Here is a 17,306-nt window from a genome sequence, read left to right on the forward strand (position 1 = left end):
ACAGTGAGAAGGTCAGAGATGGTGCTGATGGAAATTTATGGGTTTTTGATTGATTAAGTTAACCCCACATTGTACTACATGCATATTGACAATTTTTGCACGTCTGCACCAAGTGTAATCTGTCAAAAATAACAAATGATATTCAGATTTATCTGAAGTCAAATATGGAAAATATTTGGTTAGCATGACCCCTTATCTTTCTGAAAAAAATCAACCTCTCTGTGAAATCTGGTGGTGTTAGCATCATATTGTGGGGCGGCTTTTCTTCAGCAGAGACAGGAAATTTGTTCTGAGAAAATAGGGAAATTGATGTAGTTTGACCTTAGCTTGATAATAGCTGTTTTCACATGCTGGACACATATGCACAAGGTCAGCTCAGACTGCAGAGAAAAGCAGTTCAACAAAATGTTCATTTAGGGTGACTGAATGCAAATGCTTGCCACAGTTCTCTCTTTGTATTATTAAAAAATAATAAATATGTTTGATTTGTCTTCTAAATCACAATATCATTCTTTGCCTCGTACCCCTTTTGGTTTTCATCTTAAAAAATCTGAACAAGTCCAAGAGGTATGAAGAATTTTGAAAGGCGCTGTTTTTTGTTTTGTTGTTTTTAGACAAGCTCTTCGATCATCTCTAAGCCACTCACACAACTCCTTCATCAGCCTCATCTTTAATCTACAGGGGTATGGGTATTCAAGGTGATGGTTGTACTCAGAGTGAAAGTCTGCAGCCAGCTGCACAAACGCAATGTAGGTGATTCATGAACCCACCTGTGTGCTGCTTGTAGTCCAATCTGACAAAGAACTCACTGCTGCTCTGGAGGCACTGCAGCACAGCCTGATAAATATAAAGGCAGAGAAAGGTGGGTGGTCTCACACACAGATAGCTATTCCCCGTTATCAGTTTGTATCACTTTGTATACAAAGTACCCTAAATACTGTATATACAGTGAAACACTTTGTGACAGAGATTCATTTACAATCTCTAAACTTACTTGGAAGTGTTCTCAACAGCCAAAACACAAATATACTGTAGTGTTGTACAACATGCATTCAGAATCTTGTTCTAATGCCACAATATGTGTCACTCCCACATGCGCTGGAAAAGTTTGACCACAAGTATCAAAAATGATTTTTTTTACCACATTGCATCACAGGAAACTGCACTCTCAACATTCAAACATTTCTCGACACACCAAACATCAAGAACAAGATTGAGTTCTGTCATCTACTGAAATACCTGGATGGCTCTGCAGTTGTCTGTTCTATCAGATACGGACAAGGAAAACAGGTTTTCATGGATGTGAACAAATCATATGAGGTTGTAGGTTTGAAGAGAAGCAGCAATTTATCCAGCACTATTTTCACCACGAAAAAAACAAGGAGAGTAAATACATGACTGTTTACCTGGATAACAGCCTGAACTGGAGACGCAACAGTGATGAAGGGGAGAGCAGACTGGAATATGAGGACGTACTTAGCTTCAATCCTTCAGTGTTTGTCGCAAGATCTTAAAGCTGCATCACAGGAAGTCACTTAGGAAGATTCAGCAATTTGATAAAGAAAGTTGATTCTTTATAAAATTGATTTTATCACTGACAATCCTGAGATTCTCTTCTTCAGAATGCCATGCAAGCGCTGTTTTAATCAGATCCATCTTCAAATATGCTGTAATACTGACTGCTACATTAGAACCTTCTGATCCCACAGCTTTCAAATGTTTAGAGAAGCTTAGGTGAAATACATCATAGCGATGTTTAATTTTGCTTTTGGATTAATAGTATTTTTTTTAACTGAATAGAACACCCCAGCAACTTGTGTTTAAGATTTTTAGAGGTTTCAACTTTCCTCTGCTTATTGGTTTAATCCGATTATCAGAAGTTGTTCACTGTCAAAATCAAGTTTGCTCTTACTAATTTTTTAATTTTTTTTTTTAATTGTACAAAAAAGAAAGGGTGCAAATTAATATTGAACCACACGAGGGCAGAAGGGGCCCATGACTGATAAATCCTGCTTTACAGTTGGTTCCTGTTGTTGCAGAGAACACATTTAATGAACACATGTTTCCAGATCTGTGCTTTGTTGCACTTTATCATTTTATTAAATATTTCATTAATTTAATTTTATATTAGAACTAATTTAAAGATATTCTTATTTATGTTCAATTGGATTTAATTGAATTCTTACATCATTTTGCAAGCACAAAATTATGTAAAAAGGACAATTTTTGATAAGGTGAGGTAAGTTGAAATGTTTTTTTTCTTTTTTTTAACTTTAGGGTCTCAAACTTATCGGTGAAGTTGAGAGCCAGTTTGCTCTCAACTTCCTGTACTGATATGCAAGCTTCTCTCTCTCTCATCAACTTCCTCAAACTTCAGCAACACATTAAAAAAAGAACACTGACTAATTTATTTTTTCACTCTACCAAAGGTGTGAAAAAAAATTTCCAAATGAGAAAGATTGTTCAGACTTGGTGCAAAAAGCGGTTTGTACCTACATGTTAACACTTACCTGTTGAAGTACTATTTACAAACTCAGATCTTAGCATTATGCACCTCAGTGAAACATTAGGTCTATTTTGGCTATATAAAGAAATATGCTACAGAAAGAGCTAACCACAAAGGGCAGTTTGATCATGTTACTGGATAAATAGTAGTATTACTTTATAACATCATGAGAACTTAGGTTGCTTTAACATAAAGCCATACTGGACAGTACAGGGCAGGATTAAAGAACTGTTTGCTTACAAAAGAATAACTAGAAGATAGACTATCAATTTATATATATATATATATATATATATTATATATATATATATATATATATATATATATATATATATATATATATGTATTCTAATTTGAAAAAAGCAACATCTGAAAACAGACATTTTTCTAAGACAATAATATTTGTGTATTCGCACACATCACACAGGAATTCAAAAGCACACAAAATAAAACTGAATACAACAATTTGTAATCTTATTTCTCTCGTATTAAGTGTCTCTTAGTTTCCAGTTGTTTATTCAAGCATTCTTTTTCACACAGCAATAAATGATAAAGAGAGAACCAAGATCTCTGGTAAATCACACACAAGAAAATAAAACAAAAAATATTCAATGCTAAATATGTTCACATGATTGAAACTGAATTGGTTTTGAGATAGCAACATGTCACCAGCCAGTGATGAAGCTGTATCTCAACTGCTGTTAAATAATAAAACATTATGAATAAACCAGCAAAGAAAAACAGAAATCAAGTAAAGGCAGCACACGAAATTAAAATCCTTTGGGATAATAAAACAAAGAGTAGAACAGCAAAAAACAATAATATTGTCTGGAGTATGCAGTTCAAAATTGAGATTTAAAATGAGATAATTACTGTACCTCAATATGTTAAAATATTTAAACAGCAAAAGGAATAAATGCTGCTTAAATGCAAAATGATGATGTGAATTATTATTTGATCCTTTTACATATAAGTCCTTATACCATACAGTAAGTCTGAACTAATGAGCTACAACAACATTTAATTTCTCTTTGGAATCAATAAAGTATATTTGAATTTGAATTTATGTCTTAAGAAATACCTAGTACCTCAGCACCTTTAATCATTATATGTTTTTTACAGTCAGGATATTATAATGGTCCATGCTTTGGCAGAATAGTTCTTAAGTCCTTAGGAAGCTGGCAAAAATGAAAGGAAACATCTTTTTAAAAAAAAATAAAAAATACAACCATTATCACACCACCACCTGAGATGATAACAGTCCATTACAATCTTTTTTTCTTCCATTTTGTTGTCATTTTCAGCTAACAGCGTTTTCAGTGGCACAGAATTCTGTGACATTTTTCAGAAAAACCATAGCTGATGATGTTTGCCATTTTTACAAGATTTCTAAATATTTTCCACATAAAAATGTAAAAATTTCTAAACTTAAATTCTCAGAATTCTAAATATCTTATGTTTACTTCAAAATTTCAAATTCTAAAAGTTCATTATGAACAAACAGCAGATTTTTCTACAGGCAGGCAGCAGGCTTTAAATATTTAAATACGGAGCCTGGAAAAATAGGAAATAGAAAGAAAGGAAGGAAATAAGGAGTAAAACAAGAGAGGAAGACAGGAAGAAATGAAGGGAGAAAAACAAGAGGCACACAAAAGAAAGTAAAAATACATTAAAGTTCAAACAATGAGGGAGGCAAATAAATTAAGGATAGAATGAAGGACATAGACATAGAATAAAGGAATTAAGGAAGGAAGGCAAGAAGGAAATGAAAAAAACAAACAATAGAGGAACAAGAAAAGAAAAAAATAGAGAAAGGAAAAGAAAGGAGGAAGACAGTTTTTTCAAGATTGTGCAGAAAACTTATGTTATACCTGAACTGTTGAATAAATTTAATTAAAAACTAAGCTACAGCCACTTGAGATCTTGTGACTTGTCTCAAGTTTCCTCACTTGCTATTCAGATACCTTACAATAAACGTAACATGTTATTCAGTGGAGTCTTGTGCTTCACCTGAGTGGATCCGCTTGTGTTTGTTAAGTTTTGACCAGGTGGAGAAGTCCTCTCCACAAGTAGTACATTTATAAGGCTTCTCGCCTGTGTGCATCCTCATGTGGCCCTTCAGGTCAGTTCTGTGGCCAAAGTTTCGATCACAAACTGTGCACTTGTACGGCTTCTCACCCGTGTGCGTCCTGATATGTCTTTTCAAAGTCGTCCTGGTGGCGAACTTCTTCTTGCAGTAGGAACACTTGAAGGGCTTCTCTCCCGTGTGCACCCGCAGGTGGTTTTTGAAGGCGGAAGAGTCCGCGAACTCTTTGCCACATTCTTTGCACGTGTAGGGCTTTTCGCCCGTGTGAATCCTCATGTGCTTCTTCATATTGACGCACGAGCTGAATGTCTTTCCGCACGTGTTGCAAATGTACGGCTTTTCCCCCGTGTGTACCCGGAGGTGCAGGTCCAGGTTGTAGCGGCGGTTGAAACCGTTTCCACAGACGTCACATTTGTAAGGCTTCTCAGCGGAGTGGATGACCAAATGCTTGTTCAGGTCCCAGCTCTCTCTAAACATTTTCCCACAAGTATCACACTTGTAGGTCTTTGCCACTGTGTGAGTCTTCATGTGGAATTTGTAGTTCTTGAAGTTGGACATTACTTTGCCACATCTGTCACACTTGTAGGGATTTTCCACCTTCTCCTCTCCTTCGCTTGATTCGCTGTCATCGGTATTGGACAGAGGTGGGTCAGGATCTTGATTTGATGTTGTGCTTTCTTTGCTGCGTGTGTCATACTTTTTGACTTCTTTGCTTCTAGTTGATGAGGAACCTTCATCTCTAGCCATCCTTTTTTGCGGCGACTCAGAACCCTGACCATCCCTTACTCTCTTGGTTGATGTTGCTTCCATGCTTTGTGTGTCTTCATTGTGAGGTTTTCCAACTTTAGTTACTTCCTTGTTTTGATTTATTGATTTATCTTTGGACTTAGAATGTTGGGCTGCCTTTTTCCTATCACTTAATGTTTTACTTGGCACTATGTCTGTTTTCTGTCCATGGTCACTCTGAATCATCTCAACATCTCCAGTAGAAGATGCTTTGCTGCCACCATGTTCATCGTTTTGTCCATAATTTGAAATTAGGTTGGAGGTTTCTTCCTCCTCTTGAGGTTTTATATTACAATCTGTGTGTTGATCGGCGGCAGTCTTCTCACTGAGAGTTTTATCTGTAGTTGATTTTGCGCTTTCTTGTCTGGGTTTTTTGAGCAATCTTTTTGAAGTCGGTGTTCTCCCATTTTTTGACTTTGTTTTTGATGCCGGGTGTGTACTTCCATGATCTTCTTTATGTTTTTTCTTTGAGGTGGATTCTGCTCTATCAGTCGATGTCACAGACTCTTTGATATCACCCTGACTTGATGTTTGCTCTGTACTTTTGGCTGCCAGTGCACTCATATCACGGTTTTCATGCTGTGATGTTTGATCAACATTTTCCATTGCTGTTACTCCTTCTCGAATTTTCTCGCTTGGAGTCAGCTCAGCAGAATTGGCTAATGTTGTGCTCTTATCTTGGTTGCTAGTACTAAATGCTCTCCTGCCTTGATCTTTTGCCATCTCAGTTGTGGCTCGTGTCTCCTTATGATATTCATTAATTGGTGTCAGCACAGTCAGGATGGAAGACTCTGGTCTCCAACCTTGATTCACCTCAGGTTGAGTTGGCTCAATACTTCTAGTTAAAATTTTATCTTTATCTTGACTATTACTTGCTTCACAGTTTCTTCCAGGTGTTGAGCTGTTATTGTAACCTGTACACATCCTTGTTGGTGTGGCACCATTGCTTAAAGCTAGCGTTGTGAATTCAGTATTACAGTTTTGTGTTAGATCAGTGCTGCCTATTAACACTGAGCTTCCAACATGATCTTTCCCCAACTGTGTCTGTTCTGTAATGCTGGTTGACGTTTCATTTAAATCATCAAAGCTCATATTTAATGACTGCTCAGGACTCATACTGGAGAGTGCAAAGGTATTGTCATCAATTTCATTCAAGATGTCTTCATAAAATGCATCATCAAATGCTTCCTCTGAGTTTGTGGCTATAACTGGGGTCCTCTCAGCTGAAGTTGGCGCTGCAGGATCAGTTGGTAATGCCCCTGTATTGTCATGTTGGATTCCGGCTCCACCTGAAGTTTGAGAGAGATGTTGCTCACTCACTGACGGTGTCCCCTCCTTCCATCCAGACTCTATGACGCTGTTTAAGCTCTTAGACGTAAGATTTGTATTTGCTCCGCTCTCTTTTTCAGGACCTGATGGCTGTGACTGACCACTGGTGGTATTCGGACAAGGAGTTGGAGTCAGTGTGGAGACTGGGACTTCTTGCAGTTGTGAAAGCTGCGATTGTTCTAGTTGCTGCGAAGGATGCGGGTGTTCTTGTTGCTGCAAAGGATGCGGGCGTTCTTGTTGCTGCAAAGGATGCGGGCGTTCTTGTTGCTGCAAAGGATGCGGCCGTGCTTGTTGCTGCAAAGGATGCGGGCGTTCTTGTTGCTGCAAAGGATGCGGGCGTTCTTGTTGCTGCAAAGGATGCGGCCGTGCTTGTTGCTGCAAAGGATGCGACCGTGCTTGTTGCTGGAAAGGATGCGGCCGTTCTTGTTGCTGCAAAGGCTGCGACCGTTCTTGTTGCTGCAAAGGCTGCGACCGTTCTTGTTGCTGCAAAGGATGCGGCCGTTCTTGTTGCTGCAAAGGATGCGACCGTTCTTGTTGCTGGAAAGGCTGCGGCCGTGCTTGTTGCTGGAAAGGTTGTGGCCGTTCTTGTTGCTGGAAAGGCTGCGGCCGTGCTTGTTGCTGGAAAGGTTGTGGCCGTTCTTGTTGCTGGAAAGGCTGTGGCCGTGCTTGTTGCTGCAAAGGCTGCGGATGTTCTTGTTGCTGCAAAGGCTGCAGACGTTCTTGTTGCTGCAAAGGCTGCGGACGTTCTTGTTGCTGTAAAGGCTGCAGTCGTTCTTGTTGCTGTAAAGGCTGCGGTCGTTCTTGTTGCTGTAAAGGCTGCAGTCGTTCTTGTTGCTGCAAAGGCTGCGGACGTTCTTGTTGCTGAAAAAGCTGCGGACGTTCTTGTTGCTGAAAAAGCTGCGGCCTTTCTTGATGCAAAACCCGCATCAAGAACGGCTGCAGCTGTTCTTGATGCTGCAATGGCTGCGGCCGTTGTGGATGCTGCAAAGGCTGCAGTCTTCCTTGGTGCTGCAGCTGTTCTTGATGCTGCAAAGGCTGCTGTTGTTCTTGATCCTGCAAAGGCTGCTGCCGTTGTGGATGCTGCAAAGGCTGCTGCCGTTCTTGATCCTGCAAAGGCTGCTGCCGTTGTCGATGCTGCAAAGGTTGCGGTCTTTCTTGGCTGATGCTTATTTCCTCATGCTCATCTTTAATCTGCACAGTATCTGGTAAAAATCTGGACACGTCATAATTATTGCCGTGTTGCTGCTGATTTAGGAGAGCCTTCATCTCTGAAAAGATATATAAAAAAAACAAACTTAAAAATGAAGAAAAACTGTAAATGTTCAACACTGAAAAATATACAGTACAATACTGAAGGCTAATTACAACATCAATTTCCTTCAAGCAAAGAATAAAAATCAGTTGGCCAGATACAACTTCATATAACCTTTTACAAAATTATGTTGGAAAATGTTTTGTTTCTTTAAGCTGTTAATACTTAGTAGAATTCCTCGCTAACCAAAACTATAGGAAAGCAAACTAGCACTTTGTGAAATGAATATTCTAAGGGCTGCATGATGTCTCCAGCTCTCAAAAAAAACATTTACTTTTTTGTATAAATATACAGTTTTTTTTAAAGAGGCTATGACCTTTAAATGTGTATATTTACCAACTGGAAATCAGTGAAGAAAGAAGAATGTCATGGGTCAAACTCAGAATGAATTATTATTGTGTATTGTAATATTGACTTACTGCTGTCATAATCACAAAGTTGTTTTTAATTACTGAAAATTAACCTAGAAAATTACAAAGGCTGATGCGTTACTATATATCAAGAAAAGATCAATACACAGAGATCTAAAATAAAGAAAACATGTTGAAAAATATCACTAGTACTTTCTATAATGGAAAGTTTTAATTTAATAATTGTATTGTTTTAAAGTTCTGCTGTATGTCGAAAAAGATTAATTGTTTATGTGAAATGAGAAAAGATAAAATATTTTCACATCTTGCTTTAGGATTAATTTCTTTAGCAGGTACAGGGGAAACTGGCTAAAATACTGTCTCATCCTGAAAGAAAACTTCTATGAGGCTAAACTTTAGATTAGGGTAAACGTTCATCATCCTGGAAATGTAAGCATTCAACATATAACCAGAGCCATTTGCAGCTATTAGTGGGTTTGAATGGCTCAGTCAAAGATCCAACTCATATATAATGGACTTGCTTTTTCCAGATGTTCTCCATCCAATCTGAGTTAAAGATATTTAGAAAAGAACAATGGACAACATTGACACAAGAGAAATATCCAAAACTGTATGCATTTCTAACTGTGGTTAAAAAAAAAAAAAGTGGTTGCGCAAAGTATCGACTTAGATGAGCTGAATCCACATGCATGCCTGAAGGTAAATTTAATTGTCATTGATAAAATAATACAATAAAAATAAATACTGACTATTTGTTCGACATATCTACAAAATATTAACATTCCAGTTTCATTAGAAAATAGAGTTTGGGGACATAAGGTGCGCAGAAAATTCTCTGCAACATTATAATTGCAGGAGAATTCATCATCCATCACTTCACTTCCGCATTTAATATACAATTAGTTATTGCGTCATTTTTATGTTAATCTCGAAATTTCTTACTTTATCAGGAAGCACCACACTAAATATGTTTAGAATGAGTGAGAATTGTCCTTGAAACTGTTACCAACCCACATGTCGTGCCAGACCTGTCAAACGGGTCCAACGAGCAACTGGTGTTAACGAACACGCAACAAATTTAACTTCAGAAAACAGACCGAGCACTCATCACGTTCATGTCCACTAACTTCCTCTCGTTAGTTAAGAACCCGGTGACTAACCTGCCCTCTGTAACTTCATCTCTGGGGAAAAAGCCATGTCCAACATCCTGCGCTGCCGAGCGAGCTCCGCTTCATAATCTTCTACTCGCTTCTCAAAAGCTCCCAGGATCTCCTGAGCTGCCGCAGTCAGGCGATCGCAGACAAACTTGCGCATACTTTGAACTGGATACATGGTCAAAACGGACATAAATACACTTTACATAAGAAAATTAATCAGCAACCCGAACGGTTGATCCAACTTGGTTGGAGTCTACTGTTTACTTCCGCGTTGGACTTTAGGTGACAGGAAAAAAAAACATGTTTGAGCTCGGAGCGCCACCTGCCGTTAAGGAATGGAAGTTACAATTCAATGGTTCGCTGCACTTTTCTTGTTCACTCCGAAAACCTTCGTTTTTTAACTGTAATTTTATTCCGAAAACGATTATTTTATAATAAAAAGACAGCTTAATTGATATCTGAGTAATCGCTGAAGTGTCTCTCAGCACTAATTGATTAATTGAATAACAATTTTAATAATTTTAAGTAGCTCTTCAGTAATATATTTTTGTCTTTATTGCCTTTGGAATAAGATTTTTTCTTCACTTATTCCCATAAATAGGACCCAGAAACATTAATTAAAATATATTCATATGAAACATAATTTTAGCTCAACCTCCATATTTCACACTTTTAGGTAGAATAGGAAAGGCATGTTTTGGCATAAGTTGAAGAGTTGAAATAATAAGTTGAAATAATAAGTTGAACAGTAAAATCGTATCTAATGATTGGTGTGGAGAACTGGTCACCCCAAGCTGTAGCTCTTTGTTGCGGTTCTTTCACAATAAGAGTTGGATTTTTCCACTTGCCCCCCCAGCTCACTGTGTGGTGAAAAAACATTTTAGTAGCCAGAGGTGGGAGGAATTTGTCTATATGTCATATGTTAAATCAGGGAACCACATGGTCATATAGAAAACATTATTATTGTGTCAAGTTATTTGACAAACTAGAACTTGGATCTAGTGTGTGATTCCCTTTATAAAAATGTGTTTAAAACAACATGAGTTGCCCCAAAGTAGCAAGAAATTTTAGCCAATTGTTGCTGGGCATTGTGCCTAAGTAAAATAAGACAAGGATGAGAGTAAATCAGTAAATTCAATAATTATAAGTTATAAGGTACATGAAATAAAAGAAAAGAAAAAAATTGAATCATCCTCAAGTTTTATTCAGGCACTCGCCCGGGTATATTCTTTTAACACTTTAGTCCATTTGGTTTGTAGTAACATCTAATGATAGTAAGCTATCATTTCAGAAATTATGATATAAATCAGAAATGCATCACACATAGCACTCAAATGCAAATCAGATCACAAGCTGCGAACAAAATAATTAAAATAAACATTTGTTGGTGCAAACAAATACTAAAAGTACAGATTTAAAAATATAACAACTCATCAGGACTTCCACAATTGAAAAAACATGAAGTTTATATGAGAACTGTAAATATTTCATCTTCCTTGTTCCTCAAATGTCCTACATTCTCTTTATTTTGGCACGTTACAAAAGTCCCACCTCCTTCATTGGTTCAACAAACACACGGCTGTTTGACACATTAGTCCTGAACGCTGTTTGATACAAGGTCCATACACCCTTATAGGAGACACACAAAGCTGTATGTAAGCTTCATTAACTCAGGAATCCCACATTAGTAATTCCACTTTCCCTCATGAATAGAATGTTACAAACAAAACTGTTTGGCTTATAAAACAATAAAAAAGTCCTCAAAAAACATCATATTGACATTTTGACTACAAAATTGTATTACAGACAAGACTTAATGTCAGTTTGTGTATTTTGTGCCTTCTAAATAAAAAAAGGATTTGAAACAAGATGCTGAAAAAGGTTCAAAATGAATTAACATTAAGATCAAGGAAAACATCCATTCATCCAAGCAGGAAAATCTTGAAAGATATTTACACTAAACCTACTCTTTTGTTAGACAAGCACTTGGTCTGAATTCATTTCTGTTGGAAAAAAAATCAAATGGGGAAAGCGTTGGACACATTTTTTATCTTATTGTTATAGGACACATCTATATTTGAAGACGGATCTGCAGAAAGGCCAGTTTTTACAGTTCAAGTGGTGACAATGAAAGTAAAATGAAGTAGAATAAAACTAATCCCAAATTCTATTCCACACCTTTGCCCTACTCTGCAGCCTCACAATTGTACTTTTACCAGTTTCCCCAATCTTTTTTTAATGCAGTGTGAGGGCAAAGTGGCAGTGTTACCTGGCTCTCAAAAATAAAAGTTTCAGTGGTGTTATTTCTGTTTTGTTAGTAGCACTTTCAAAAACCTCTGATGCATTCTAATACATAGTTACGAACCCACGCTGATTATCCAAAACAGTAATTAATTCCACTTCTGGTACACATGTGCAAAAAGCCTAAAAAAAAAGAAAATACTTAGTTTCTGCTGCAATGTAAAAATGTCAAAGAAAATATTCGGAAAGTCTAATCATTACCTGGAGTACAAAGTGGAGAGGGAAAGAAAATGACATTCAGAAATAATTATCTTTTAACTAAATAGTCTGTGTCCCAATTATTTGTTACTGTGACCACCTTTTTCAATTAGTCTTCTTGCCGATACTAACAAGTGTTTGGGTGCAAATTAAGAAAATGCTTAATATTGACCTTGTGTTTGACCTTGAAACAAGAATAATATGCTTATATGCTGTATAAATATAGCTTATACACAATAAAATGCACACACAAGTAGCAAGACGATAAGCGCACTTACCTGATAACAATAACCACGGCAGCCACAACTCAGTCTATTTCTGTCTTAAGCATACAACACGCTAGTTAAGAATGAGTATTTTATGTCATCAGGGAAGCAATTATGTATCTACTTCGCAGAAGTAGCAATTCTTTCTTTGCAGCAGAATGAAAATTGCAAGCAATGCTAATGTGGCAACACAATATTTTTTGCAATATTTAAGAAATTACACAGATTATCAAGCAAAAATATACCGTAAATAAAATTCAGAGAAAGCAGCAAAGGCCCTGACCATGCAACTTCTGCTCTACTACCAACATGGAAGATTTCTGCTACATGCAAAGTTTTATACATTTATATATATGTTTTTTTTTTACTATTTACTTTATATCAAAATGCTCCCATCAGGTTTGCTAAAGCTGTACATGCTAACCTGTGTGTGTTTAAGACTGAAGTCTCTCCCACATTTCACAGGAGTAGGTCTTCTTGTCCGCATGCATCTTCATGTGAACCAGCAGGCTGGACTGACTTTTGAAGCTTTTGCCGCATGTCTTGCAGGAGTACGGCCTCTCGCCTGTGTGCGTCCTGACGTGGCCGTCCAGTATGGACTTCTGGTTGAACCTCTTGCCGCACACTTGGCAGGAATATGGCCTCTCGCCCGTGTGGATCCTCTTGTGAACGTTCAGTATGGATTTCTGGTTGAAGCGTTTCCCGCAGATGTCACAGGAAAAAGGCCTCTCGCCAGTGTGGATCCGCTGATGGACCTGCAGGATGGATTTCTGGTTGAACCTCTTGCCACAGATGTGACAGGAGAACGGCCTCACGCCCGTGTGGATTCGGAAGTGTCTTATCAGTCTGGACTTAAACTGAAACACTTTCCCACACGTATTGCATTTATATTCACACTTTCTATCGACAAAAGAGTTGCATGAAGTTTTGAACAGGATAGGATTGTAGACGTTACAGATTCTGGGATGCGTCTTCTCCAGTTGTTTCCCACTTTTGTCATCTGATATGATCTCAACCGTCTCTTCCTCTTCTGAGTTCCTGTTGAGTGTTTGGGCCACACTGTGATCGTGACCTTCATCATGAGGAACAGTGATCATGAACATGTCTGTCTCCTGCTTAAACACAAGCTGCTCCTTCTGGGCCAAGCAGTTGTCTTCTTGTTCCTCTTTGACTTTTGTAAACCCCAACTCCAACGCAGAGTGATGGTCATGGTTAAAGAGCTGCTGTTCGGAGAGAAAACTTTCCTCCTTAAGTAAAAGTGGCTGCGGTATGTCTGAAAGAGAACGCAAAAAAATGAAGGTAATTAAAATATAATTTGGATTTAAAAATGGTAACAAACTTTATAGACTTGACTATACTGTATTATTTTATTATTTTAATTGTACCAAGCATATTTCATTCTTTCATGTATTTTTTTTGCACTCTGTTTAAAGTTTTAGGATTTCACTGTCTTATGTCTTAGTTCTTCAGCTCATTACCCTCTGTAACAGTTTGATATCTTTAGTGATTTTATTTCTTATAATTCTCTTATAATTGCTGTATAATTGCTGTGATTTAATGCATGTTTGCTTTTAGTTTTTACGCATTTGTACAAAAGTGCACTTCAAATGAAGTTTCTTTGATTGATGTTCATTTCTGAATCCTTGAGCTTAACTCTTAAAATGGTCCAAATTTAAGCCAAAAATGTTGCATCAGGTCACAATTTATCAATTAGCTATAGTCAAAAGTCAATCTATAACAGTGCACTAATAGAAACAATAATTTTATGAATGACTTGCAAAAAAAAAAAAAAAAAAAGGAGCAGTCGATCCAAGACAAAAATCTTGGATATGATCCATATAGCAGGGTGACCCATAGCTATTTTTAAGTGTATAAAATATAAAAAATTTAAAACAAGAATACCACGTGACTTTACAGTCTCCATTTAAACTTTAGGACAAGGAATCTTACCTGAGTGCCATATGACATGAGATTCCAGTTTTGATTTCTGCTTGAACCTTCGGCCGCAGAAATCGCAGGAAAACGGCCTCTCAATTGAGTGGATTTTCTTATGAACGTTCAGTATGGACTTCTGGTTGAAGCGCTTCCCGCAGATGTCACAGGAGAACGGCCTCTCACCCGTGTGAATCCGCTGGTGGACCTTCAGGATTGATGTCTGGTTAAATCGTTTACCACAGGTGTGGCAACAATACGGCTTCACGCCCGTGTGGATGATCTGGTGTCGAATCAGCCTGGATCTATATGGAAACGCTTTGCCACAGTATTCACACACAAACTCGCATATTTTCCCCTTGTGAGTGTAAATAGGAGTGTTGAACTTGATGGAACTATGTTCACTGATTCTGTGATGCCTCCTCTGCAGTCTTGTTTCCATGCGTCTGGTTATTACAGAACCGCTATGATTTCCTTCATTTTGGCCTTTTCTCACTTCTTGAGAATATCTAGAGACAAGCTGATCATCAGTATTGCATTCTGTTACACTTTTAACAGAAACTGTATCTGTGGACTCTTCATTCACGGGATTTGACAAGATAACATTGTAATCCTCATCACAAGTAATACTTTGGAAAAGAGTTTCAACTTCCTCTTTCAGCTCAACTTCTCCTTCCTCTGGAAGGGTGAGGATTTCTTCATGGCTCTCTGGAATTTGCTCTCTGTCTTTTTTTTCCAAAATAGACTTCCTGTCCTGTCCAGGCTGCAGCTCCGTTGGAATGTCCTCCACGTTAATAAAATCTTGTGGGAGCTCTGGATTGAAAACGAATACAAAACAGATGATCCAAAAAAAAAATAGAAACATGCTTATCCCAAAAACACTAATTTGATGATCTATTAATATTTGAAACAATTACAAAACCATATTTTTTACATAATAAGAAAAAGAGCTATCAAAAGGTTGAAAAATAGAAATCTAAATTATACAGGATACATTTTTATGTTGACACCCCTAAATAAAAATCTAGTGCATTTCTTTTGTGACTACAGCTAAGTTTATTTACAGAAAACCTTTTCATTTCATGTTTTAGAGTGGCAGGTATGTTATTTCTCTCTGAATTAATACTTTGTTGAGCTAGAAGGTTGTAAATTAGATTTCTGCTGATTCTTTTTTGAAAAATAGCTCAATTAGACTGAACTGACAGCTCATCAATTTTTAAATTTTATCTGACCTTATGTAAAAAAAATTTAAATCACCAAATACTGTCACACACTAATATATTTCAGTAGTCTTTAGCTTAGCATGTATTTGCTGAACATATATAATCTTCTGATATACACAATATTTATTTCTATTCTATTGATTTTCATTCAGCGCATTCATTTTTCACCAAATTTGATTCCACCAATCTTTGTCAAACACCATCGTTTAGGATGTTTTTCCCTGAGCACATTTATAACGCGTTAGTAGACCTAATTCTACATAAGGACTATAGATGAAGACTAGATGGCAAAGGAGTTCTATAAGGTGCTGCAGACCGACGTGAACCCCGAAATGAAATTAATCGTAATCTATACGTTACAATCTTTCATTTGTTGTAACCACGCGCTATTTCATTTCAATACAAACCTGTTTTGTGCAACTTAACTTCAGGTTTCCATGCGATGGTGAGCAGCCTGCGCTGACGGTTGATCTCTTCTTCGTAGTCAGAGATAGTTTTTTCAAACACGCTGAAGATTTCCTGAGCCGCGGCCGTCAGTCGCTCATTGACGAACTGCCTCAAACACTCAACTGAAGACATTGTTGCTTAATTAAAAATGCCACATATTTTTATGTGATCCGTTAACGAGAATGCTATTTTTTGTTTACTTCCGTCGTGTGTCACACTTTAACGGTCCGGGCTTTGGCAGCAGAACAGTTCCACGTGTTTATCGGATTCTCTTCACCAGGCTTTATGAACTATAGTTTCCATGATTTTTCCTCAAAAACATCGAATTATTTTTGCTTTTTTTGTCCTGCCCGCATTTAACTCGAAATGACTGACTTCATGTGTAATTCCAAAGTCTAAGTTATGCTAAAAGTTGAGTCATAAAAATAAGAGCTCGTATAAACTGAACTATGATTGAATGGGTGAACTCAAGTTGATTTTTACAGGGCAAATGGAAACTGCTGTAAGTCGTTCAGAACAACTGAACATGGTCACCAACCTGAAGATTAACACAAGCTAATAATATAAAATGTAAGCAATTAAATAATAAATTATTAACTACAAAATTAAGAAACATATCAATTGAAAAAGTACCTTCAAAAAAAAAAGAATACGTATTATAAAAACAGAAAACCATCAGCAGTCTCTGTACACTGTAAAGCTACTGCTCACTACAGGAGGGTAAAATCTCTCTTAAACATGAAGTTTAGGCACTCATCAACATATGTATGGAAAAGTCTTTCTGTGGAAGATAGATATCTATTGAAATCTATCTATAGATATCAATTCAATAGATGTGAATTGATGGCTGGACATCAGTCCATGGGTTTACCAGAAAGATTTGACATTCTCTCTGGTGCTTCAAGGTAAACTGTTCTATACGTACTGGTTAAAATAATGTGTTTTTTTATTATTATTATTCTCAAAATCCTTTTGGTTTTGGTGCTGATGGCGATTTTTGGATGTGGAGCTCTTCTTGTACAGTGATGTCCATTTATCTTGCAGACAATTTTGCACACATTTTAAGGCCAGCTATTTTGGGATTGGGCTAATTTTCCCCCGTAATGTTTATTATGAATAAATAGCAAGAAGTATAACTCTTGTTGTGTAAACAAAAGATAAATGAAGTTCAGAAGATTTTTGCAGAAAACTGGTGTAATAGGAACAAACCAAATAGAATAGGAATACAATTATTACACAAAAAAAGGTCAATTATAACACAGATGAAAAGGATGTCCATGTTGACTTTATCCCTTCACAAGAGAAGGGATAAAGTCCATCCAATTGGCAATCATTAATAAGTAAACTTTACAATGACTGCGCTTTATGAGCAGCAACACGCCATAAAGGGTG

General features: G+C 37.1%; 1 protein-coding gene across 1 annotated transcript; it reads right to left on the minus strand.

Moving 5' to 3' along the window:
- Nucleotides 1–2,971: 2,971 nt before the first annotated feature.
- On the minus strand, nt 2,972–16,118 carry LOC129366023 (uncharacterized). The gene is made up of 5 exons (XM_055039614.1): nt 15,875–16,118; nt 14,263–15,057; nt 12,748–13,585; nt 9,551–9,744; nt 2,972–7,975 (listed from the first exon to the last, which is right to left on the minus strand). Exons 1-5 carry the CDS (start codon nt 16,044–16,046, stop codon nt 4,491–4,493), a joined length of 5,484 nt encoding a protein of 1,827 aa, XP_054895589.1. The 5' UTR covers nt 16,047–16,118; the 3' UTR covers nt 2,972–4,490.
- Between the last annotated feature and the right edge of the window lie 1,188 nt (nt 16,119–17,306).

This window comes from Poeciliopsis prolifica, unplaced genomic scaffold (genome assembly GCF_027474105.1).
Source record: "Poeciliopsis prolifica strain line A6 unplaced genomic scaffold, Auburn_PproV2 SCAFFOLD014, whole genome shotgun sequence".
In the NCBI taxonomy this organism is placed as follows: Eukaryota; Metazoa; Chordata; class Actinopteri; order Cyprinodontiformes; family Poeciliidae; genus Poeciliopsis; species Poeciliopsis prolifica.

What these genes read in the sequence shown, in the direction of transcription:
- LOC129366023 (XM_055039614.1), bottom strand. Translation starts at nt 16,046, where the DNA reads ATGTCTTCAGTTGAGTGTTTGAGGCAGTTCGTCAATGAGCGACTGACG. An exon ending in AGTTAAGTTGCACAAAACAG is followed by an intron (nt 15,058 to 15,874) that starts GTTTGTATTGAA and finishes TTTTCAATCCAG; the next exon opens with AGCTCCCACAAGATTTTATT. An exon ending in GATGAAGTTACAGAGGGCAG is followed by an intron (nt 7,976 to 9,550) that starts GTTAGTCACCGG and finishes ATATCTTTTCAG; the next exon opens with AGATGAAGGCTCTCCTAAAT.